This window comes from Quercus robur, chromosome 5 (assembly GCF_932294415.1).
Source record: "Quercus robur chromosome 5, dhQueRobu3.1, whole genome shotgun sequence".
In the NCBI taxonomy this organism is placed as follows: Eukaryota; Viridiplantae; Streptophyta; class Magnoliopsida; order Fagales; family Fagaceae; genus Quercus; species Quercus robur.
The window spans coordinates 51,996,099-52,023,433 of NC_065538.1; the positions used below are offsets into that span (position 1 = coordinate 51,996,099).

The 27,335-nt window shown below is 35.7% G+C and overlaps 2 protein-coding genes across 3 annotated transcripts in view; one reads left to right on the plus strand and one right to left on the minus strand.

Annotated features, from left to right (window-relative positions):
* The window catches only part of LOC126726289 (probable LRR receptor-like serine/threonine-protein kinase At3g47570), a 167,207-nt gene that overhangs the window by 36,175 nt on the left and 103,697 nt on the right, over positions 1–27,335 (plus strand). The gene's annotated exons all lie outside the window — the stretch shown is intronic.
* LOC126726294 (uncharacterized) lies at positions 19,624–20,641 on the minus strand. The gene is made up of 2 exons (XM_050431526.1): positions 20,188–20,641; positions 19,624–20,121 (listed from the first exon to the last, which is right to left on the minus strand). Exons 1-2 carry the CDS (start codon positions 20,377–20,379, stop codon positions 19,666–19,668), a joined length of 648 nt encoding a protein of 215 aa, XP_050287483.1. The 5' UTR covers positions 20,380–20,641; the 3' UTR covers positions 19,624–19,665.

Genomic DNA, 27,335 nt, shown 5'->3' on the forward strand with positions numbered 1-27,335 from the left:
TGTTAGTTCTTGGCATTTGGATTCAACTATTGATACATGTTGCATTCCTTTTACCTGTTCAAAACAATACTATTCACCAATTCTTTGTTATCTTAGAGTTAGTGTGAATGAAGTAGAGCTTAGAGGTAACAATGAGAATGGGGTAAAAATTTATATGAACGCCACACTTAGAGATGAGGCCAAGAAAAATTAAGTGTCAAATAATGTGAACCCTAAGTGGGATGAGCTTATCCTATTTGTTGTGGCTGAGCCCTTTGATGGATCATTGGTTTTAACAATTAAGGTGCAACCTAATGCTAATGGGAGAGAAGTTTAATTATTGGAAAGTGCACAGTTCTCATGGAAAATGTATAGAAGTGGAACGATAATGCACCTAGTTTTAGTGATTGGTATAATCTTGTAGGGCCTGAAAGAATGGTTGGGAAGCTTCATAAGGGAATCTTCTTGCATGGTGGATATCTCATTTTTGATGAGTCGATAAATTACAGCAGTGATTTCAGGCCAACTGCAAATTTAGGGATACCTAGTAAAGGGGTTTTACCTTTGGAAATCTTGAAACAATTATTTATTACAATAAATATATCATTGCAATAACTTGACCAAAATTATTTTTGTCAATTATTCGCAATCTATTGCAATAAAATTTGTGAAATAATAGTCTATTACTGCGAAATATTCAAAGTAGGAAATTTTTTATTGCAATCTATTGCAATAAAATTTGTGAAATAATAGTCTATTCTACAAAATATTCGAAGTAGTAAATTGTTTATTGCAACAGCAATTATATTATTGCATCAAAATTGTAATTAAAATATTTAAAATTTATTACAACAAGATTTTTTGTAACACAAACCTATTACCTTAAATTTTATTGCAACACTTTGCATAAGCTATTGCAATGACTTTGATGGTATTGCAACAATTTTTTTCGTTGCAATAAACATTTTTTTGTTGTAGTGACACAAACCTATTACCTTAAATTTTATTACAACAAAATTTTTTGTAACACAAACCTATTACCTTAAATTTTATTGCAACACTTTGCATAAGCTATTGCAATGACTTTGATGGTATTGCAATGACTTTGATGGTATTGCAACAATTTTTTTCATTGCAATAAACATTTTTTTGTTGTAGTGACATGTGATAAACCTTTAATATTACATAATTATTAGAACCTTGGTACATTTTTATTACAATTTCAATTACTAAAAAGTTATTTGTTGTTGCAAATTTTATTGCTAACAAAAGTACCTTTTTTAAGGCAATAGCAAAGTATTTGAATATATTTATTAAACAAATAAATTTTCTACTTTCTACATATACCCATTAATTTACAGCTAAAAATTTACCAAAAATGTTAAAATTTCAGCTGTAAACACAAAACTATGGTGGATGAAAATTTCAATTCACTAATTTTTGTACGATTTCTCTCTCTCGGTTTTGGCTCTCTCACATAGGGCTATAAATAAACCAAGCCGATCATGAGAAACTCAAGCTCGGTTCAATAAAAACCTAGTTCATGTTTGTTTATAAATAAGCCAAGCTTGAGCCTTAGTTTTAGGCTTGTTTAATAAACAAGCCGAGCCCAAGCAAAAAAATTTGATCACGAACAAGCTCGTGAGTTATTAGGCTTGATACACAACAATTCAAGTATAGACTCATTTATAAGTTTATATGTGTTAACTAAATACTCATTACACATATCTTAATAATGACATGGTCAACATGAGACCACTACCTATATTACCTTAATTTTTTCATTCCCTTTAAATTGATCAAAAACCACTTTAGACTATAGTTACATTTAAAAATAAATAAATAATTAAGTATGCCACATATGATCCTTTCCTATCAATCATCTAAAGTAAAGTTATGAAATATGTTAGTATCTTCTCATTCATAATAGTTACAAACAGGTATTTTTCTAGTCCTTCACCATCTAACGTGAATGTAAAAATTGTATTTTGAATAATTGTTGAAACTGTAGACAAGGAATGATAAATGAATGAATTTAATTATGTAAATTATTAATTTGAATAATAGCTAATCATAAGTAAGACTAGATGCATGATAAAATGAGTATACTATTTTCTTTTTATTTTTTCTTAATTTTAGAGATTTAAGCATTTAATAATGTAATTTTTTTAGATCTCAAGCTCAATAACTTGACCTGAACTTGAGTTTGACCTTGATATTAAGCTTGAGTTTGGCTTGACTAATTAATCAAGCCAAGCCAAGCTCAAGTTTTTTGGCTTTCCCACGAGCTCAAGCTCAAACACTATTTTTAGGCTTCTCACAAACTTGAGATTTTGGTTTTATGTCGAGCAAATCTTGAACATGCACTACTCAACAAAGCTCGGCTCGTTTACATCCCCACTCTCACAGGTATAGTCTTTGTTTCCTAAGCTCTCTAGGGTTACTAATTCCATAACACTCTGATGAACCCCTAACATTTCTTGATTTGCTCAAAGTATCAATCAATCTATTATAATCCGACACTCCCAACTTCATTCCAAACTTCTCCATCTTCTCAAAAGCATCTACAGCTTCTCTAACCTTCCTTGCTCTAGCATATCTCCGTGAAATCAATGCAAACATCTCTTTACTCAACAACCCTTTATGCTTCATATATCACTAACTAAATTCCAGAGCACCTTCAACTGTTTGATCTTACCCAAAGCCTCAATCAAAGCATTATACTTCAACCTTAGCACCATCGAGAACAGACTCTATAGAAGAATTAGAGCCTTTTGTTAGTAATTTACAAACTCTTTCAGTGTCCTCATGGACTCTATTGCTTAAAATAACATTTGGGTCCTTGTCATTTATTTCATCAAACACTTGGACTACACCATCATGTAATAGTCTGTAAAAACCAAGACAATATTTTAGCAAAGACCCATGTTGAGTTTCAATGTGAGGTTTTGAATTTTGGAGGAAAGTTTGATCTTTGAGTGTGCTGAGAAAATCACTAGTGAGTGATCTAATGAGAATATTTTTAACAGATTGCGGAGTTGGCTTACAATTCTTTGCTTCCATTTCACGGAATAACTCAAGTGCTTCATCATATTTCCTTGCCTTACAATGCACAATGATAATTATACCATATGTCACGACATCAAGTTCAAACCCTTCATCTCTCATCTCCCTATAATCCTCATTCAACCTCAATAAATTTTGCTCTTAACCCCAACCCTCCAACATAATTGTGTATGATTTAATATCCAGTACAAACCTTCTCTTCTTCATTGTATTAAACACCTCTTGTGCTTTCTCAACATTTTTAGATTTGCTCAAAGTATCAATCACTCTATTATAATCCGACACTTCCAACTTCATTCCAAACTTCTCTATCTTCTCAAAAGCATCTACGGCTTCTTTAACCTTCCTCACTCTAGCATATCTCTGTGAAATCGACGCAAACATCTCTTTACTCAACATCCCTTTATGCTTCATATCACTAACTAAATTCCAAAGCACCTTGAACTGTTTGATCTTACCCAAAGCCTCAATCAAAACATAATTAATATGTTTTAATTTAGGTTCCAAAAGTGGCCACATAATTAATATGTTTTAATTTTAGTCATATAACTAATATATTTGCAAAATTAATTAAAAAAATTATGAGTTTCAGTAGTTCAATTGGTAAAAAAAATTTCTATAGATTGGACTAATTGGTAAAATATTTTTCTAAACAAATAAAAATTAGCTTTGTTAAGGTTAAAAAAAAAAAGACTTTGAATTTTGGACTATTCTGTACTTTTAAGTTTTGCAAAATTGAAAAAAGACCGTGTGAGGTTCAAGTCTCCTATATTCAAGTTCCAAAAGTGGCCAAATAATTAATATATTTTAATTTTAGTCATATAAATGATATATTTGTAAAATTAATTTAAGAAATTATGAGTTTTAGTTAGCTTTTTGTTAAGGTAAAAAATATTTTAAAAAAAGAAAAGAAAAAGACCACGAGTTTTAGACTATCTATCTATGTACTTTTACAAAACCGAAAAAAGATTGTGTGAGCTAACTCAAATTTCAAAACACAATTTTAGGTTCAACCATTATAGTCCCTTCAAGAGCCAATAGTTTTTGACCATCATGCTGGGAAGAAACTTCTTCTTCTTCTTCTTCATGATTATTGTTGAGTTGCTTCAGGTTCATGAGATTCGCAGAGGAGCTGGTACCCCAACAAGAAGGTACCAACTAACTCTTTCATTCTCTATCTCCTTGTTTTTGGTGGATACATAATACTTCCATTCTAATTGGTGAGGAAAATGAAAATGTTGAATCTTGGGAATTTGATCCAACTGGGTGTCACCATAACTGGTTAGGACTAGTTGGGTTGAGCTTGTCATTTTCATTTGAAGAAACCAATATAATCTTCTTGATGACCAAACTGATAAATGGGGTATTTTGCATTCAAATATATGATTATAAGATTACTTAACTTATGCATGATTCTCTACTATTCTGTGATTAGAGTGTCTAAGTTCCATTTTCTATTGTTTTGTCACGTGTTTATGTTGTATATATAGGTATATACATGAATAGGTTGTCATAATGATATTTAAGTTTGGAGAATTTTATTTCATAAAGTTGATAAAGTGAAAATTCAAGTTCTAGAATTTTCTAAGTGAAAATTCGGAATTCAATATTTTTGATCAGTTGAGCTTTTGCTCAATCGATCGAAATGATAAGGAAATCAACCCTGGAGTCTCTGCCTGTTTCGATCGATACTCAATTCCTATTTGATCGATCGAAAAGAGCATTCGATCGATCAAGATTCGTAAAAACTGAATTTTCTACAGAATTTTTGGTAACTATTCTAAACGTTTGAAAAGGTTTCAAGCATTGTGAACGGTTTTATGAAACATTTTAACTCTTCATATGTACTTTTTGATGGAATATAACCTTATGAGTATAAATAGAGGCTTATGTTCACTTGAAAAATAATTGTAGTACCAAACAAAATAGTAAGTTAGAGAGAAAAATAAGAAATCCTATGATTCTTCTCTAGAATTGTTATACATAGAAGCAAACAAATTGGTTGTATCCTGTGGACAAATTTGCGATAACCCTTTAGCAATAAGAGTGTGGGGCAAATATTATCTAAGGATAAAAATTTTGTGCCTCCAAGTTATCTATTTCTATTTGCCTTTTGTGTTATCTTTGTTCTTCCTTTATTACTTTGTATATTATTCCCAATAGTTTATTGGTCTGAAATCACATAATTATAGCAACACTGATTTTTTTTTCCCCTTAATCCACTTTGAGAACCCAACTGTAGTGATTTTTAATACTTCTTTATAAGTCATATTGAGTTATTACTTTTCATATTTTCCTCCACAAATGTCCTATATGGAAGAAGTGATTTGGAGAATTTTGTGATCATTTGAGAGTTCTAAATGTTCTATTTTCTATTTGAATAAGAGCCGGTGTGTCCCGTCAAGAAGGACAAGAAAAAAGAGAGTTAGAAACAAAATGGGAAATTAAAATAAGTGTAGAATGGTCAAAATGTCCTTGATGTTCCTCATATGTCACTTCAAATCATGGATATTTAGAACTACTGGACAAGATGAAGCTAACCGTGTTTCCAATCTAAAGTCAGGCAGCAAAAATGGCATTACTTAAGTGAAAGGATAAATATTTTCCTTGGTGCCTTTTAATATTTTTAAGTTCATGTAGCCAAAAATAGGGAACAATGAATTTGAATTGCCATTATTTTACATCTGCGCAGTTGTACAATACCAATTTGACATGTTATGTTTATTTGATTGTGGATGTTGTTTAGTTGATGCACTCAAAGAAATAACTAGTAAGATGGGTGTGACGTATTGGAGGTTTGATGGTAATTCTTGCCAAATTCAAATGGTTAGGGTAACACCAGAATCACCAGGGAATGATGAGAGCAGCATCAATTGTGATTGTCACTTTGAGGATAACAACACTGTATGTCATGTTGTAAAGATGTGCACTTCCCTCACCCTATTGCTAATTAATTTTACAGCAATTCTTCTATCTTATATTATATGCATGATTCGATGTCTTCATATGGTGGACAAAAATTTTAAAAATTTTCATCTAAGCCTTAATCTCTACTCATCTGTATATTGTTATTGTTAATTTTTATCATAAAGAATAAAAAAAAGGATTCTAAATCAAAAATTATATTGAAAGTTAATAGCATTAATAGTTTGATCATATCATGTTGTTGTAATCTTTACTTTTTGCTTGAATAATAGTAGCGACAGTTTAAATTTCAAATAGCCCAACAAATATGTATTAATGTTTTGTTTCAAAGTTTTGCTAAGTTTAGGCATGGATTTAAGGTGCTGCTGGATTTTGGACATGGTTGAGTCAATAAGTTGGGCATGGGCTTGAGTTCAGGTGCTAGGTGGGTCTATGACTTGGTTGGGCTATTTGAGTTGGAGTTTCTTGGGTACCGGGCTTATTGGGTTTGTACCTTGTAGTTGAGTTCGAGCTGTATAAGTACATTTGGGTTGGCCATGGTTTTGGTACGGTGGATATGCTTATAGGATCCATTGCTCCCTGCCTTTGCATTGAAGCATTGGTTCAGTAAAGGAAAAAACAAACTAAGGGTCTGTTTGGGATCTATTTATTTTATTGAAATTAAATTTTTTTTTTTATTAAAAGTGTTATAAATAAAGGTAAATGTTAGCAAAAATAATATAGTATGACTCATGAATAGTATCAAAAAGTTCAGTAGTACTCATAAATAGTAGCAAAAATAAGCTTAATAGTAAAATAAATTGGCAAAAAATAAGCTAGCCAAACAGACATTAAGTGTCTGTATGGCATGATTAATTTTGCCAACTTATTTTACTATTCAGCTTATTTTTGCTGTTATTCATGGGCCACACTGCACTTTTTGGTATTATTTATGGGTTTCACTGTACTATTTCAGCTAACTTTTACCTTTATTTACAGTAATTTCAGCACAAAATTTTCAGTTTCAGCAAAATAAGCGAATCTCAAAAAACCCTAAGTGTGCGTTTAGCTCCAACTTAAAAAGCCAACTTATTTTATTGTTCAACTTATTTTTGCTACTATTCATGGGCCCCACTACATTTTTTTGTACTATTTATATGTCCCGTTGTACTATTTCAGATAAATTTTACCTTTATCTACAGTACTTTCAATAAAAAGTTTTCAGTTTCAACAAAATAATGGATCCTAAACAGACCCTAAGTGTTATGTATTTGGGAATAAAAGCCATAGGAGATTCTCTCCAATTTTTGAAAGGGGAAATTTGGAGAGTTGTCTTTCGTCCCTAAACTAATAAAAATATTTTATTTATGTCATTAAAATTTTTAAATTTTTTTTTTTCATCCCTAAATTACTAGAATTTTTTTTTATCCCTATTTTTATCTTTAAACTATTGAAAAAACTACAAATTCAAGAATGGAAAAAAGAGAATTTTAAAATTTAGAGATGAAAAATCAAAATTTTGGTAAAGTTTAAAAACCAAAATAGTATTTTACTAAAAAATAAAAACAAACAAATAGGTGAACATGGAGAAAATCAAACCTTTTTTTTTAGAGACAAGACAGAACTTCAAGAGAAAAAAGAATAGAGAAAAATTGGTATTGAAGAAACCCATGGAACAAAACTCACGTATTTGTTTCCTTGTAACCCTGAAACAAAACCCAACAATCCACAAAATAAACATGTTATTCCAAGGAAGACAACAACACCTTCAACAAGGAAGGGACCCCAATTCTACTGCCTAAGAGAAGTTAGAGCTTTCTTCGCAACAGAGAAACCCTTGCTTTATTGTCGAACCAAGTCATTTGTTGATCTAGAGAAAATCAGACCTAGTAAAAGAAAAGTGACTGTGACAACCAATTATGAGCCTCATTGGACGCCAAGAACAAATTAAGGGTACTCTATTGAATGGACAACGTCTATTATATTGAGATTTATGAGACTATTCATGTCTTTTATTTTAAAAAAGCCACATGACTCATTAAAACATTAATGTGACTAAACTAAATATGGATGATCTCTTCAGTTATCACATAAAAGGTTGGAGCAAAATAATTTAAAACACATGTGGAGCCAAAATTATTCCTTGTTGATTAACTAATTGTTGTTGGGAGAAAGCTGGTTGTATATGGTATGGCTATAAAGAAATCAATAAAAAGCTAACAAATGATATAAAAATTACTTTGTAGAGAGCTAAAAACTCTTAACCTACAATATGCTACTTCTTTTCACAAGACCAAATTATCATTTACTCATACCTAATACAATCAATTAAATCACATTACCATATTATATCACAAATATAGACACAATCTTCACTATTATTTCTATTGAGGCCACACATATCATCCTCAAAATAAAATCATAATAGTTAACGTGTGTGGACACTGCCATGTGATGCCTTTTGAAAGGGTTTTTGGAAAGAAGATTGTTTTGAAATTTGTCTTGAAAACCTTGAATTTCTGTAAAATGTGAGAAGTCATCACTTTTTTTTTTCTTTTTTCTTTTTTAAATTAGGGAAAAACAAAGTAAGAAATAAAAACTATTTTTATTTAGAAAATAACTCAATGGATAAAAATGGTCTAAAAAGAGTTTGAGGGTTAGATTACGTTGTGAGAAAGTGTGAGGCGCCCACACACGTCCGATGTATCTACCAGTCTCTACTAGTAAGTAAAGGTTATGTAATGTTTAATTAATTATTCAATGAACACTAAAACTTATGATTCATTATTTAAAATATTTTATAGCATGATGGAATAAAACTAAATTAATTATGGCATTATTCAATGGACACTGCCACATGATGCATTATTTCTATTATTTATGGATTTAGTTTTAGTCCATCATGTCATAAAACTAAATCGAGAAGTAATAGAAACTATGTGATAGTGAAAAAACAAATGCGAGTAGTTAAAAGAAAATAATTTCTTTTTACTTGTAGTACTAGTATCTCTAAATATTTATTTGAACTTAGATTTATAAGTTATTTAGAACCAATATTTGGGCTTTAATCATTGTCACAAAAATAGCATGTAATTCAAATTATTTCGTGGGCCTAACGAAGAAGTCATGGAGAAATTATTTCAAACAAAACCTAACCTACATAACTGACCTAAACAGAGCCCAATCCATTAACAAGCCCATGATGTAGAATGGTCTATAGGCTTCTGATTCTCTCTTCCTCTCGAATTTTCAATTTTCACGGAGAAGAGGCCCCTATTTTATTTCTATTTTGCTAGCCGTTGGATTTGTATTCTTCCCCCTAAACGGCTAAACCCGAAGGCACCATTGTAAACAGAGAGCTGTAATATAAAAGTAACAGTGCACAGCTAATGTAAAAGTAACAGTGCACGCCTCACTGTAATATTTTTTTTTTTTTTCTTTCCTTTTTTTAAAATCACTTAGTGTATTTGGGAAATTATTATAAGCTAGTTTTTTTTATATGTACTGTTTGTGGGACAATAATTAAATTTTTTTTTCTTCATAAATTTAAAAACATGTCTTATCAAAAAAAAAAAAAAAAAAAACATGTATAAAAGTAAAATTAAAAGCAAAGTTAACACAATAAATGATAGATTGATTTGAGAATTTATGTGCACAGTTCAATAAGTTCATTATTGGGATAAAGCACATATAAAATGGTATACATCATAATTGAGGTATAAAATAGCCAAATAGGGTGTTTACACCGTTGTTTTTCTTGATGTCACTACTTGTGATTTCCTTTTTTTCTATTTGTAGAGTGCAATATTAGTGATTTCATAAAACAAGTTGTCAAATCTGACAAACAAAAAGTTCAATATTCATTAAAAAGGAAGTAAGGTTTGGGTTGCTTCATTCATTCTCTCAGGGAATTTTTGTTGTTGAAATATCTAAGCTATTTTTAAATATAAATATTAAATGTTAACATAAATTTAGATTATGAAAATTTAAAATTGTAGATTGAAAATTGTAGATTGAAATTTTATTTCTTAAAGCTTAATTCTAGAGTGTTGGAGTGGAAAGCCGGAAATAACCATCAAATATGTATTAATTGCACTTGAGAAAATGAGATGTAGATTTGGGTCGATTTTCAAAAAAAAAAAAAGTAGATTTGGGTTGGCTATGGATTTGGTACGAAGGATATGCTAATAATAGGATTCTGGGCATGGCGGGTCGAGATTGTAAAATGAATTGTATGAGTACTTTAAAAGTTCAAAACTTATGCAGCTTGGTCAGGGCAAAAAGTAAATTACGTACCTGAAGTCTAATATTCTTCTCCACAAGAATGCTAGCCCACACATTAAATCTGGTTTGGCAGCAAGGATGGGGTTGAAAATTGCATATTCCAATATCCAATAGCTTGGTCTACCTTTGCAAGTTGGCGGACCAAAGATAAAAAAAAAGCCTATAATGGAACTAGTTAAGAAAGTAACAGAAGAAGTTGTAGGAATAAATTGCCTCATTTGATAACGTATCAATAACGTATCCATTTGATAACTTCATGTATGTTATGGTTTAATAAGATGTTACGTGTCCTTAAAATATTGGTTAATGAAGAAGTAAATTTCATAAGTAACTCCAACTTTGATGGACAAGTGGAGGTTATAGATACAAGAAATTTGGTCATCTCTTTACCTATAAAAAAAACATTCAATTACCCCATCAGATACACTAAATAGTTAAAGAGAAAATGGGGTCAAGAGAGAGAAACCAATTTTATAAGAATTAAGTGCCTTTTATACTAAGACTTCATCTTAATAAAATTTCAATAATGGATCAAAGTAAACTTTATAATTAATTTGTGTAGTTATGAAATCATAATAATTCAAAATCCTAAAATTTATATTATGGTTGTTTATAATCTAACAATATAAAGAAAACATTTACATGTAGTATTAGAGCTGGTGTTTTAGAATTATCATGTTTTCCATTAAAATATTTATAAACAATTATAGTTTCCATTATCATGACTGTGATTTTGAATTTGTGAAAACAATTAAAGTATTCTATATGATCTTGAATCAAATTTGGATAATATGAACTTTGTTTTTCCATTAGTTAATAAATTTTGGGTATTACGGATTTCTACGATATTTGGTTCTAATTTATTTAAGGGAAATGCTAATGGATGTCCTTAGGACAGTGATTAATAACCTATTTAAAGAAAGTTTTTATGGGAAAAGAAAAGAAAAAAAAACAATTAATATTTTGATAGTTTTTTTCCATTTTCCATAAAAGTGGTGTCAAAACTTTCCTAAAATAGATTATTAACTATTGCCCTAAAAACATCTGTTAACATGACCCTTTATTTAATTGTTTCTTTAAAGATTAACAACTTTAATGTTTAATGCACTGTTTTAAAAACCGGATCGGATCGGACAAACCTGACAGGTCAGCCCGATTGGTTCAATTGGGAACCGGCCTTCAATTCGGTTCGGTTATGGGTAAAAACCAGAAATAGCTTAAAACCGGGAAAATTCGAAAACCGGCCGATTCAACAGAGAACCGAGAATCAGCATGGTCAAACTGGTTACTTACCAGTTGGGATTTTTTGACTTTTTCCCAGCCTAAAACTATGTCATTTTGGCCAGGAACCTTACAACTAACCCTAAAGTCCTAACTCCTAAACACTCTCACAGTCTCATGCCTCTCTCAAGCTCTTTGCCTCACTCTCTGCCTCACACACGCGGCATGCCTCTCAATTTTTTTTTTCCTTCTCATCGGCTCATCCTCGCGACGTCTGAAGTGTTCTCTATTCTAGGTTTTTTTTTTTTCTTTTTTCCTTCTCGGTCTCGCCAAGACATCTGAGCTCTACTCTCTGCTTCTTGGCTTCATCAGGTAATATTTTTTTCTTTTGATTTTGATCATTTTCTCAATTCTTTTTTATTTTATTTTTCTTATTTCATTTCTCTTAGCTTCATCTCATATTCTCTGTTCATGTTCTCGGCTTCATCTCAAGTTCTCTGTTCTGTGACTTCACTGGTAAGTGGTAACTTCTATTGTTAATTCTCATTTCAATTATTAGTTTACAAAGTATGTTGTGGATTTGATTTACAGAGCATTTGTGTTTGTGAAATATAGTTTATAAAGTATTATACATAATTTAATTAGACTATTTATGATTTATGAGAAATGATTATTAGAATCATTATTTCATTTATTGTTCTTTGGTTTTGAAATTTGTATAGATATGGACATTGAAGTGATTGAGGATAATGGTGACATCAATTTGGAATCATTTGGTGATGAACTTGATGCTCCTCCCGAATTTAGAGATAAAAATCATCCTATTCAAGTTGAAGATAAAGAAGATGAGAATGAGGATGATGATAATGATGCTAGTGGTGGAGCATTTGGTTCACATGATGATATTGATTTCAATTTTCTTCATAACAAATGAGGCTTGAGTCTTAAAACTTAGTAGTTGTTTGTTTGAAACTTTAAAACTAATTTGCTATTTGGATGTAATGAACTTATTTACTATTTGCCATTTGGATGTAAATTTAATGACTAATGAACTTACTTATTTGGTTTTGTTGAAAGTTTATTATGTGATAATTGTATTGTAATGTTATTATGTTAAATTCTTTAAAAAGATGCTATATACATATATACTTGTATTTTTTTTTAAAGGAAACATATTTATTACTATTGGTTTGTTAGTTTTAGTATATTAAAAAATTATTAATTATTTATATAATTTAAATAAATAATAATTAAATTCTTTATAACGCCACCAGTTCGATCGGACTCCGACCAGAAAACCGGTAATTAGCCTCTTTTCCGGTTCTATCATCGTACTAGTTTTTAAAACCTTGGTTTAATGTTAAAAGCTCAAATCTCAAACTTGAGAATAGAATATTGATGGTGTCTAAAAAATAGCCAACTCCTTATTCGTCCATGGATGTCGTCCATAGAAAAGGTAAGTCGTCCTTAATTCACAAGGCATAGACTACCCGCCTGTCGTCCGTGGAAACCTCTGGACGACGTCTACTGACTGATGTACCATTTCTTGTCCAACAGCACTTAGGATGAGACCAAGGCAGTTTTGACATGAAAAGATAACCGCTGTAGCGGTTATCAAGTTGTACGCTCCGGACTCCGTGAAATAGGGGGAAGTTATCCAACGGATAACCGTTTCCTAAACCTATAAAAGGGGATGAATCTCCGACAAGAAAAGACTAAGTATTTCTTCTTTCCAGACACTATATTTCTTTAAGAGGAGAATTGCTAACTTCAACATCGGAGGAGTTTTGACCGGCCAACCCCGGTCTCCTCTGATCTCTTATTTCTTATCTTTCAGGCCCTCAACATCATCGTGATCTGTGCTGTTCAACTAACTGAATCCTTGATCGCTATTAGTTGGCGCTGTCTATGGCAAGATTGTTTTACAATTTTCTTCTCTTTGACAAAAAGTTGATGGTACGGACCAAATCGAGGGCTACCAGCCCAGGCCGTCAGGGAAGCAGAGATGCTTCGAGCAACCCTCATCGCGACCGCCAATTTGCACCGGCCATGCAGACTTCATCTGTCCAACATGTGCAATCTATGGCGGCCGCAATGGCAGAGTTGACTCGCCAAAACCAAGAGTTAAGAATAAAAAATTAATCTAAGGAGGCAGACGCGTGAAGAACGTGAAGGTGGAGGACAAACGCAGAGTCATGATAATAGAGAGAACACTGAGATTGGAAGCCAGTTATAAGGTACCACTTCACGAGCGGTGCCACATTTGAAGGAAGAGATGGACCAGATGAAAAGAGTCATGGAGGAAATGAAAGAGAATATGAGAAGGACAAATCCTATAGAAGACCTGGTCCACCGAACTGATTCCCCCTTTACGGCTTCCATCAACGGTCACCCTTTACCGTCAAAGTTTAAGCTGCCTTCTCTGGATTCGTACGATGGAACACGTGACCCGTTTGATCACATTGCTACCTTTAAGACCACCATGCATCTTCAAGGGGTTCCCGACGAAATAATGTGCAGAGCCTTCCCTACTACCCTCAAGGGCCCAGCACGGGTTTGGTTCAGCAAAATACCCCCGAATTCGGTGAGTTCTTTTGAAGAGTTGAGCAAGTTGTTTGTTAATAACTTCATAGGAGGACAAAGACACAAGCGTTCCTCGTCCAGTTTATTGACCATAAAGCAGGGAGAGAATGAGAGTCTACGGTCGTTCATCACCCGCTTCAACAGAGAAGCCCTGAGTGTGGACGAGGCAGATGATAAGCTCTTATTGGCGGCTTTCCATAATGGAGTGAATTCAGATTTGTTTATACATAAGCTATATGAAAAAGAGCCACAGTCCATGGCTGAACTTGTCCATTCGGCCCAAAATTTTATGAATGCAGAAGACGCAATCATTGCTAAAAAGAGGAAGAGGTCTGAAAGGGTAGACGCAAATCCCAGTCGCCATTCGGAGCAAGGCCCTCGTCCAAAGAAGGGACGAATGGAAGAAAGGAAAGACCGAGACACTAAGAAGCCGGGCTCTACAGCACGGAACCAGCAATATACCCCTTTGAACGTCCCACTTGAGCAGGTCCTTATACAGATCAAGGATGATCCTTCCTTAAAGTGGCCGGAGAAAATGAGGGGAGATCCCAATAAGCGCAATAGGAACAAGTATTGTCGCTTCCATAGGGATCATGGCCACGATACAGACGAGTGTTTCGATTTAAAGCAGCAAATCAAAAATCTCATAAGGCAAGGGAAGCTGAGGAATTTCCTTGGACGAGAAAACAGGGACGAGAAAATGAAAGGGAAGATGGAAGAATCGTCACGACCACCGCTCGGAGAAATAAGAGTAATTATCGGAGGAAGTTCGACAGGCCAGTCATCTAAGTCCAAGAAAGCATACTTGAAGGTAGTGTAGAGCGTCCAGCTTTCTGGACGATCTCCGAGAGCAAGGTACACGGACGAACCAGCGATCACTTTCACAGACGAAGATGCTGAGAGAATTCATCACCCCCATGATGATGCTCTCGTCATCACCTTAATGATTGCTGATTACACAACTAGAAGAGTGCTGGTGGACAACGGAAGCTCGGCGGACATTCTGTATTATCCTGCTTTTCAGCAAATGAGGTTAGGACGAGACCAGCTTCGTCCAGTAAACTCCCCCCTAGTAGGTTTTGGTGGAATGAAGGTACAACCCGTGGGGACTATTTCCTTATCAGTGGTAGTAGGGGCATACCCACAACAGATCACCAAGAATGTGAACTTCCTTGTGGTAGATTGTCCGTCCTCCTATAATGCCATAATCGGAAGACCAACTTTGAATAGTTGGAAGGCTGTTACCTCTACTTATCACCTATCAGTCAAGTTTCCAATAGAACACGGAGTAGGGCAGGTACAAGGGGACCAATTGGCAGCAAGAGAATGTTACTTGGCCATGCTGGCCATGGATGAACAAGTCTAAACCATGAATATTGAAGAAAGGAAAATGGTAGCAGAGCCTACCGAAGCATTGAAAGATATTTCACTGGATGAAGATAACCCTGAGAAGTGTACCAGGGTTGGAGCAGATCTAGAAGAGGAGATTAAGAAGGACCTTGTCCAGTTTTTGAAGAAAAATATTGATGTGTTTGCGTGGAGCCATGAGGACATGCCGGGTATAGATCCTAGTGTCATCACCCACCGCCTGAATGTATGCCCTTCCTCCAAGCCAGTGCGGCAAAAGAAAAGGGTGTTTGCCCCTGAGAGGGACGGCGCTATCAAAGACGAGGTTCAAAAGTTGATGGTGGTGAGGTTTATTCGGGAAGTGTATTACTCGGATTGGTTGGCCAATGTAGTAATGGTCAAGAAGGCGAACGGCAAGTGGAGAATGTGCGTAGATTTCACTGACTTAAACAAGGCTTGCCCCAAAGATAGTTATCCGTTGTCGCGCATTGACCAGCTGGTAGACTCAACTGCAGGCCACAAGTTACTTAGTTTCATGGATGCTTTTTCTGGATATAATCAGATAAGGATGGACGAGGCAGACCAAGAGAAAACATCATTCATCACCAGCCAGGGCTTATTCTATTATAAGGTGATGCCATTTGGCTTAAAGAATGCAGGGACAACATATCAGAGATTGGTCAACCACATGTTCCGTCCACAAATTGGGCGGAATGTGGAAGTCTACGTAGATGACATGCTGGTGAAGAGTCAGGACGAAGGAAGGCATCTAGACGACCTGCAGGAGACATTTGACACACTGAGACAATATCACATGAAGCTGAACCCTAGCAAATGTGCTTTCGGAGTATCATCAGGGAAATTCCTTGGCTTTATGGTCTCCCACAGGGGAATTGAAGCGAATCCTAATAAAATTCAAGCAATTCTGGACATGAAGCCCCCGCAGAATACCAAAGAAATCCAGTCCCTTACTAGACGAGTTGCTGCACTCAACAGGTTTGTCTCTAAAGCCACTGACAAGTGTTTGCCATTTTTCAAGGTTCTTAGAAAAGCATTCGAATGGACCGATGAGTGTCAGAAAGCTTTTGACGATCTGAAGACATACCTTACCATGGCCCCATTGCTGAGTCCGTCTGTAGTAGGAGAGGAGTTATATTTATATCTTGCAGTAACCCCACATGCCGTGAGCTCAGCACTGATAAGAGAAGAAGATAAAGTGCAAAGACCCGTGTACTATACGAGTAAGACATTGAGGGGAGCGGAAGGACGGTACCCACAAATGGAGAAGTTAGCCTTCGCATTAATCACCGCTTCCAGGAAGCTGAGGCATTATTTTCAGGCCCATGTCATCAATGTCATGACAGATCATCCGCTCAAGAAAGCGATGAATAGACTGGAAGCTACAGGACGATTGATTCAGTGGGCTGTCGAGCTCAGTGAATTTGACATCAGATATCAACCAAGGAATGCTATAAAAGCTCAAGCATTAGCGGATTTCATTGCGGAATTTACCCCAAGTCATGATGAAGCAGAAGGCAGTGAGAGATGGGTCGTCCATATGGATGGATCATCTACAAAACATGCAAGTGGAATTGGTATGGTTTTACAATCCCCAGAAGAAGACAAATTGAGACATAAGGTTCGTCTACAGTACCAAGCAACTAATAATGAAGTCGAGTATGAAGCCCTTCTCAAAGGGCTAGAATTGGCTAAGTCTGTGGAAGCCAAGTCTATACTCGTCCTGGGGGATTCTCAGTTGGTCATGGGGCAAGTAAATGGAATGTATGAAGCAAAGGAGGAACGGATGAGGAAATACCTTAGTAAGGTGATGCGCCTTATGAAAAGATTTGAAAAAGCTGAATTTATTCAAATCCAAGGGAGGAAAACGTGGAAGCTGATACTATAGCAAAAGAAGCCTCAGCAAATGAATCTGTGGACGAGTCTGGTGAAATTCAGTACATGCCAAGCATAAATATTCCAGAAGTACAACAGGTGGAGAATAGAGGAAATTGGATGACCCCGATTATATCATACTTGAAAGACGAACAGCTACCAGAAGAGAAAGACGAAGCAAGGAAGTTGAGGGTGAGATCGGCTAGATACGTACTCATGAACGAAGTGCTATACAAGAGGGGCTTTTCTCAACCTTACCTTAGGTGCTTGGCTCCGGACAAAACAAACTATGTACTGAGGGAAGTTCATGAAGGAGCGTGTGGCAATCACTCAGGCAGGTCCTTTGTCCACAAGGTCGTCCGTGCAGGGTATTACTGGCCAAACATGCAAGCTGATGCTAAAGCATACGTCAAGGTCTGCGACCAGTGTCAACGGTTTAGTAACGTCCCCAGACAACCGTCAGAGTACCTCACCCCGATGATGGCACCGTGGCCCTTTGCACAATGGGGACTAGACATTTTGGGTCCCTTTCCTCAGGGCATAAGGCAGATGAAATTTCTAGTTGTGGGCATCGATTACTTCACCAAATGGGTGGAAGTTGAACCGTTGGCAACAATCACACAACAAAATGTTAAAAATTTTGTGTGGAAGAACATTGTGTGTAGATTTGGCGTGCCCAAGGTATTGGTATCTGATAACAGACGACAATTTGACAATGCGCTCTTTAGGGACTTCTGCACACACTTTGGAATACGGAATCACTATTTCTCACCCGCTCATCCTCAAGCAAATGGCCAAGCTGAAGTGGCAAACCGATCCTTGTTGAAAATCATCAAGACCCGGCTTGAGGGGGTAAAGGTGGTATGGCTAGATGAGTTGCCTGGTGTTCTATGGGCCTACAGGATGACGGTGAGAACCCCTACGGGGGAAACTCCTTTCAAGCTAGCTTATGGAAGCGAAGCAGTCATACCTGCAGAAGTATATATGGCCAATCACAGGGTGATGATGTATCAAGATAAGGACAATGAGGAGCAGCTTCGTCTGAACCTTGATCTAGTAGACGAGGTAAGGGCAGACGCAGAATACAGGACAGCAAAGTACAAGAACCTCATGGCTAGACAATATGATGCAATAGTGAAACTAAGGCGTTTCAACATAGGAGATCTCGTCCCGAGAAAGGTCTCTTTGGCAACCAAGAACCCAGCACATGGGAAATTGGGCCCGAATTGGGAAGGACCCTATAGAGTTATCAACTGTAAAAGGCAAGGATCCTACTACTTGGAGGCCCTGGATGGGAGGAAACTGGAGCACCCTTGGAACGTGGAGCACTTGAGGAGGTACTATCAGTAAAAGTCAGCCTAGACGGAAGTATGGCCATGGACGAGCCTGGACCTTGTCTGTAGACTTATGATTCTACTTATATTTAATGTTGTTTGTGTTTGGAACTACTACTTTACTATTTATGTTGTGTTTGTGGACGAAGTTAAGGCTTTACTATTTATGTTGTGGTGTTTATGGACGAAGTTATGGAGCTTGTACTTAATAAAAAAGAAAGGCATAAATATATGTATATGCCTTCTCTGTAAACAATATTTATGCTATGTACAAAGTATTGTGTAAATTCCTAGTCTCCATGCTATTTTCGTTCGAACTAACCCACCATAAGGTTGAAAAGCCCAAGACGAGGAAACTCTCCGAACGCGGGGATATAACTTCAACAAACAAGGGAAATGTATGCACGCCCAAGTGTAGACGAGAAAATTTTCCCTTGAAATGGCACGTCCACAAAACATCCGTCCCTAAAATAGACGGGATGGAAAATAGTACGTCCACACACGGACGAACAATACTACGTCCACAAAGCTCACCTGAAACAATGGATGAGAATTCCACGTCCACACATGGATGGATACATGTAAAGACGATGTTCTGGTTTATCAACCAAGAACGTTCTAAAGCAATTAGGCTTATGGACGGATGCAAAGTCATTTGCATTATTAAAAAAAAGAAAAAAGAAAAAAGCGAAGTCTCAAGACGGGTGATGTTGATATTTAGGATTTCACCAAGACGAGTATTTTGCCAAGAGTAAAAGTTCCAAGCACTTTATAAGGTATCACCTTCATGGACGAGTAGAAACTTAAACAAAAATATAACTTTCGTCCTTGATATAATAAAAAGAAAACTGTTTTAAGGGTGGACGACCAACGTCCAAACACCCTGAAGTTAAACTTAATAACTCGTCTAAAAAAGCTAAGGACGAGATTAATAGAAAGTTACAACAACAGTTAAAAAAAAAAAAAAAAAAAAAAAAGAGAAAAAAGCATAATCAGGATGGGGGGGCGTCTGTGTTCTGCTCTTCCTGGAGTGGCTGGGTTGTAGCATCGTCCTCTATATTAACATCTTCTGAGCTTGTCTGGATGAGGGAACTGGTAGGAGCACCACTAAGATTGAGCTTGATGGAACTGAAATCAATGTTGGGGAAGTTCTCCACGGCGTCCATCCTGAAGTCCTCAAACCCAGCTGCATAGTTGGTATCCAGAGATCTGTAAACTGTTTGGACGCCTTAAACTCTACAACCGCGTCTTCCTTGGCCTTCTTGAGAAGATCATTCAGCTCGTCATTCTTCTTTTGCAAGTGATCAAGACGAGTTTCCTTCTCCACAACATCAGTCTTCAGCTCTTCAATCTGATTTTGCAGCTCCTTTGCCCCTTCATTGGCTTTAGCAGCTGCCTCAGCCCATCGTTTGCTCTCGTCCTTCACTTCCTTGATTCTCTTCTCTAACAAGACCCTCGTCTTGTCCAGATCAGTTGCTTGCCTGGACGCAGCAATGAACTTGGACATGGCCTGAATCATGGTTTAGTTAGGAAGCTTGTCAAAGAGGACGAGACAAAATGAAATAAAAATACATACCTTGAAAAGATCATGAACCCCAGAATGCTCGAAGTCCTTCAAAGACATGTTATAACAGGCAGACACGTCCGCATCAGTCACAGCCATCCTAAATCTTTCCCAAGCCAGATCCTCGTTCCCAATGAGGTATTGAGGTGCTTGGGGAGAAGACTGAGAGGTGGACGGCGCCTTGACTGTGGACGGGACTTGCATGGGTGAATCTTTGGGCTCAGAATCAAGGATCTGGACGTCTTCAGGCTCATGAACAGGAATAGGCGTAGGTTGAACGTCCTTAGGCTTGGACGACTTATGCTTGACCTTTTTCTCCCTGCGCCTGCTGGGAAGATTCCCCAGGTCAACCCCCAGTGATAAGTTTTTTCTTTTCTCACCTACGGACGGGTGAGACTGAGGTGGTGCGTCCTACCCAGCAACAGCAGCCTCGTTCACAACTTCTTTACCCTTGTTTTCCTTCATTGTAGCTATTCCTGAAAAGAAAGGTGTTAAAAATAAAACAAACAAAAAAAAAAAAAAGGAAGAAAGGGAAACAATTAGACGGACTTACGTCTACGAATGGTGAGCTCGTGTGCAAGGGCTTCACTGGACGGGTTGAGACCCAAACCCCAGGTGGCAAGACGTTGAAGGCTTACCAAAGAATGGAAAGCCTTGTCAGTGTACAAACGAACCTTTTGAATTCTTTCAATATGAAACCTGCCTAAGTGAGGTCGTCTAGCACCTGCAAAAAAAAAAAATAATAATAATAATAATAATAATAATAATTATTATTATTATTATTATTATTATTATTATTATTATTATATAGCCATCTACAAAGGTAATTACAACACAGTAAAATGACAACCACAAGCATACCTTCAGGACGAAGGTTCTCTAACTCTCCGGTGTAGGGAGGAAATGGGTCTTGAGAAACCTCGAGCGGGCGTCCAGCCTAGAAACCTGAGACGAAGAAGAACTCCGTCTTCCAGTTCTTATCTGAGGAAACTATGGACTTGATCAATCTATAATCCTTCCCTCTGGCTGTGAATTGATAAAAGTCAAGGGACTGATTGATCTCAGAAGGCTTGTAACAGTAGAGGAACTCATCCACAGTCAGAGGACGGTTCCCCTCAAATACCTCCCTCCACAAAACTTGCATGGAGACGATTAACCTCCATGCATTGGGGTTAAGCTGACAAACACCTATACCTAACCTAGTGTGTAATTCTTTGGCAAAAGCATTTAAAGGTAACCTAAGTCCACCTAAAAGATAGGCTTCATAAATACCTACCCCAAAACGTGGTTGACAACACCACTCCCCACGAACTGCTAACCTAGGATTGAGGTCGTCTAGGATTTGGTACCATTTTTTAAGCAAATCTAATCTCCTATCATCCGTCTTGGATTCTATTCCTATGGCACAACTATACACTACCTCAACCTCGTCCTGAACTGTGGACGAGGGGGCACTTGTACCTGCCTGGGATCCAGACTCACTCCTCGTCTTGAGTCCTTGGAAAACCTCTAAAGGTACCCCAGGGACACCGGACACATACTCGTCCGTGGTGTTTCCTTCACTACTAGTATTGTTATTACTACTATCACTAGAGCCACTAAAACTACTTGAGTCATGATACTCGTCTATGGCTTTGCCAAACTATTACTAGACGAGGAAAGAACGGTCTCAGACATTTTAGGAAAACTTAAAATCTGAGAACGAGGAGTAAAGAAATACCTGAAATCTAGACGAGGAAACTAAGGACGAGTTGATACTTCTAGACGAGGCGCTAAGACGAGGATGCTCAGGGAAGGAAATCTCAGAAATGTGAAAGGCACTAGAGGAATTCTACTATTTATAGGCTGTAAACTTTGGGATGCGAAACGACGCAGCCAACCAAAGTGCGACACGTGGCATAGTCCTCGAAAAAATAACCAGATGCATCAATTTATCAGTTAGATGTTGACACATGGCATAAAGTACACATTTTGGAAATTGCCTAAATTATCCTTAAGACGACCCATGGACAAGGGGTCAACTGATGGTGTCTAAAAAATAGCCAACTTCTTATTCGTCCATGGATGTCGTCCATAGAAAAGGTAAGTCGTCCTTAGTTCACAAGGCATAGACTACTCGCCTGTCGTCCGTGGAAACCTCTGGACGATGTCTACTGACTGATGTACCATTTCTCGTCCAACAGCAGTTAGAACGAGACCAAGGCAGTTTTGACATGAAAAGATAACCGCTGTAGCGGTTATCAAGTTGTACGCTCCGGACTCCGTAAAATAGGGGGAAGTTATCCAACGGATAATCGTTTCCTAAACCTATAAAAGGGGATGAATCTCCGACAAGAAAAGGCTAAGTATTTCTTCTTTCCAGATACTATATTTCTTTAAGAGGAGAATTGCTAACTTCATCATCAGAGGAGTTTTGACCGGCCAACCCCGGTCTCCTCTGATCTTTTATTTCTTATCTTTCAGGCCCTCAACATCATCGTGATCCGTGCTGTTCAACTAACTGAATCCTTGATCGCTATCAAATATCATCTGACACTCATGAATAGTTATGATATAAATTCTTTTATACTTTGAGATTGTCAGTTATTGTTCATTATTAATTTTTCTATCTTATGTACACTTTTTACATGCAACGAATGTTGAATTTAGTTTATTTAATATTGTAATAAACTACTAATATTATCAAAACTATGGGTTTGTTTGGTACATGTATTTAAATACATATTTTTAGTTTTTAAACAACATTACACGTATTTCCACACATCTTTTTTACCCACATTTATTTTCAAAAAATACAAATAACGTTACTAAAACAACATTACCAAATGGACCCTATAACTTACTGTTCTATCAAATATTTCATTGATGCCTTTTATGAGAGAAGGAGATTATTTATTTTGATATAAACTTGTATAGCACAAACGTTTATATTAGTATTGTTATAATGTATCCCATTAATTTAATGTTTATGCAAAGCCATTAATAATTTTGATTTGGAGTTTGTATTTTGATAGGTATTGGTAGTAACCAAAGTGACCCAATCAGAAAGACACTTTAGATAACAAGTCAAAATAACTGAAATTTAACACATTCCCTATTGTTAAAAATTAATAACTTTGCTAATCCCAATTTTTTAATCACAAGAATATTAGGTTGGAGAGATTCATAAATTGGAATAAAATAGTTAATGAATATTAATTGTTGAGATTGAAACGAATACCCAAAGTAACAGACCAATTTAAATATGAATATTTCATTAATTAGTCTTATTAGGTAAAAGAGAATCATCACAATTGTTTAATAGTTTACCATAAGAATAGCCCAAAGGTAATCATGATAAATCATTGTTTAAATATGTGTTTCATTTTGGTTTATTGTTCCTTAATTGATAACAATTAGCATTAATGGAGTGAGCATATATTATTACTTTATTTGCAGTATCAATCATTGTTTCACTACATTCGCATGCTTCGTCTATTCTCATGCTAAATGGATATTGTCCAAGGATAACAATTTTGTACCTCCAACTCTAAGTTATCCATTTTTATTTATCTTTTGTGTTATCTTTGTTCTTCCTTTATTATTTTGTGTATTATTCCCAACATATTTGTTTTTTGCAAGACCAAGATTTAATTCACCAGAATTGCACAAAAAATTTCAAAGCTTAGGGATCTTGAGAAGTGCTTGATCTATTACTATGAAATCTTACTAAAAAAAATTATTTGAAGCTGGGGTTTAAATAGTACCAACAGAAACATATCAACCATGTCATAAAAGGATCCTAAGTAAAAGAACCAATTTAAAAACCACGTCAGAGAGCTTGGTTACAGAATGCTTCTTGCAGAAGTTAGGGGCTTCAAATGATTGCTTTTTCCAAGAATGTCATTTCCAGAAAATGAATATTGGCTTTGAAAGTTTACCAAAAGAAGAATATTGGCTGTGAACTAAAGCAATTCTTCTCCTATTGGTAACGGATGGAGACATTGATTATATATATAAACAAGAAGTTAAGCCACACAACAACAATAATTGAATGGGAACTAATAAAGTCCTCCCACGGAATATTTATTTTCCAATTGAACTATTATAGTTAAGTTCATTCCACAGTACTAGAAGACCATTTCACAAACCGAACATTAGGTAAAACAAAAATACTTACAAAGATTATCCAAGGATATACTGCTGAGACCTTCTGCAGTCTTTATTAGGCTAATCTTCCCTGTAGGGTGAAACCAAATAATAAGGACTTCCATGTTACTGTCTAATATCAAAGAGAATATATGAACAAGTACCATATACAACCCAAGGACACTCTTAAGCTTCAACTTCCTTTTTCTCTCTTTTTGGGTGTGTGTGTGTGTTGCATGTGCGCATGTGTTGGCCGCTTAAATGGAATCAATTATTGAAACATAAGGTTGTTCCCATGATTATGTTGTATTCACCATTTTGGTGTTGCTGCATCAACACTTCACACCACTGGGAAATTGAAATTCAATTTTGTGTCCTTGTTATATGTATCTGACATTCCCTTGCAATTCAAACTATAAAAGATTTTCCTATTAAGAAGATTTCACCTAACATTCCTACCACAAATGGTACCGGTACCATGCAGCCTACAAATGCATTTTCACGTCAAATATTTTATAGGTTGGTACTAATACATTTAGTCAAACTTGGAAACCACCAAATTACTTGACAAGAAGTCAAGTTTATAGTGAAATGAAACTTCTACTTTTAAGCAAGAATAAATATATTCAAAGTGATCAAGTGGAGATTATTCTAAAGAAAGAACCTGCAATAACTATTGATAAAGTTTTAATTATTGATCTGAATAGGAATAATAAGGATATTAAAATAGAGTTAAAATCAGCTTATTGAATGGGAACACATGCAAATGCAGTGCGGTGCTTGGCATTTGAATTCAGAAGCTATTAATTGGCATTGCATTGCTTTTACAGGTTAAGAATAATACCATTCCCCTACTCTATATTACCCTTGAGTTAATGTGATTGACCAGGTTTTGATCCTTAGAAGTACCAATGCAAACCCATACATTTATGTGAAGACTACATTTAGACTTGTGGCTAAGAAGACTTAAGGAATCACTAATAACAATCTGAATCCTAATTGAAATGATAATATTGTGTTTGTTGTGGCTGAACTTTTTAGGGATCTTTAATTGAGGTGCAACCTAATGAGGAGGGAAGTTTGATTTTGGGAGGACACTTTCCTCTCCATTTGATTGCACCCCATTCTTCAATGGGTGATCCCTCAAAAGTTTCTGCCACAACAAATATGATATTCTCATCTCACAAAGGAGTCACATTTTATTGGGCTCGTAGCCTTAGGTCTAAATGTAGCCTTAGCATAAACTTTTGAGTCATTCGCATTGTTACCATTAAATACCAAATTCTGAGTTTCAATCACATTAAGGTACCAAAGAGTATGTGATTGATATTGTTCTAACACCTAAAAGCAATACAAACCCTATCAATAGGTCCTAGATTTGAATGCCCAGAAAATTCCTATCCAAAAACCCAACTTTAAATCCATTTTAATATACTTCTTATTCTTGTCTTTTAAAACTTTACCAATCACGTTATTAGTTATAACAATCCTATCCTAGAGAAATCTCCAACTTTTTTTTATCACTTTGGATATGTTCTTGCTTAAAAGAAAAAAAAAGTTTGATTCCATTCTAGGCAACTTAGGACCAACAACCTCCTATAAAACATCTGGATAAAATGCATGTGTAGAGTACCTAGTACCATTTGTAAGAGTGATGCTAGGAAAAATCTACTTACTATAAAAATCTTTCATTATTTGAACTTGGAGCTATAAGACGGTGTTTAAAGTTCTAAACAACAATATAGATGTACAGCCCATTGAAACTATCAAAATGGATTTAATGGGAAAAAGACACACTAGCCTTTATTCTAAAGGTGTAGTAAATTCTAGAAAAATTATGTAAACAAAATAGTAGTGTTATAACCAATGGAATTATACAAATACATGGTCTATAGCATTGCTAATCTATTCTAGAATGACATGTATAATCTATACTAGGATGGCATGTGAAAAATGATAATTTATCATAGGAGGACATGTGAATTATGAATAGCATGTATAATCTATTATAGGATGACATGTAAACAATTTATTTTTAAAAGGCAAGACCAAAAGGGCATAGCTGAACATGTTATTACGTGACATTTACTACAAAAGTAAATTGCATAGGGAATTAAGTAAAACTTACTTCTCTCCATAGCATAGCATATAGCATACCAAATGCAATTTTGCAATTCTTTTTCCCAAAGTATTTTACTTCATGCAAAAGGACACAAGGAAATAACAAGAACACAAAGGTTAAATTCCTACAAGGTGTGAAAACAAAACCATTTAACAATTTTCTTATTTTTTAAGGCATTATATTTTGGCAAAATAAGGATTGAAAATGCATGTTTGTGACCTCAGGGGCCTTTGTGCATTTTTTGGAAAATTTAGGGCTCAAAATGTAATTTTGGAAGAGAAAAGGGTCAAAACATAACTTTGTAAAAGTTGGAGGTTAAAAATATAAATTGAAAAGGTTTGGGGTTGAAACATAATTTTGAAAAAGCTGGAGGGTTAAAATGTAATCTTGGAAAGTGTTGGGCTCAAAATATAATTGGTGAAAGCTTAAAGGCCAAAACATGATTTTGTGAAAATTTGGGGTGAAAGTGTAATTTTAGATTGGGCTTAGGATTGAGAGTGAGTTTAATTGCAAGTGGGCTAAAGGCTTTTATTTAAATGGGGCTCCTAATTTCAGTTGGGCTTTGTATGTAGGTTTGGTGGAGTTTGGGCCTAAGAGACTGAGCCTATTTTGTACGCACACAGATTGGGCTTTGATTCACAAATTGATTCAATCCTTACCTTAATTAAAATACTCCCCACCAATCACAACATAGATAACGTCCAATGGCCAATGAAATTCAGCCACCTCACCTAGCCTTATCTCCCTAATCTCTTTATTTCTATTTCTATTTTAAAACCCCATCAGATTAAATTCCTAATCTCTTTCTCACAATCTCATCAGTCATCTCCAACTCTCTTCCTCTCTTCACGGCAGAGCCTCCATGGCCATGGCCGAAGCTTCTTGGCTGGACCTCCATGCCACCACCGCA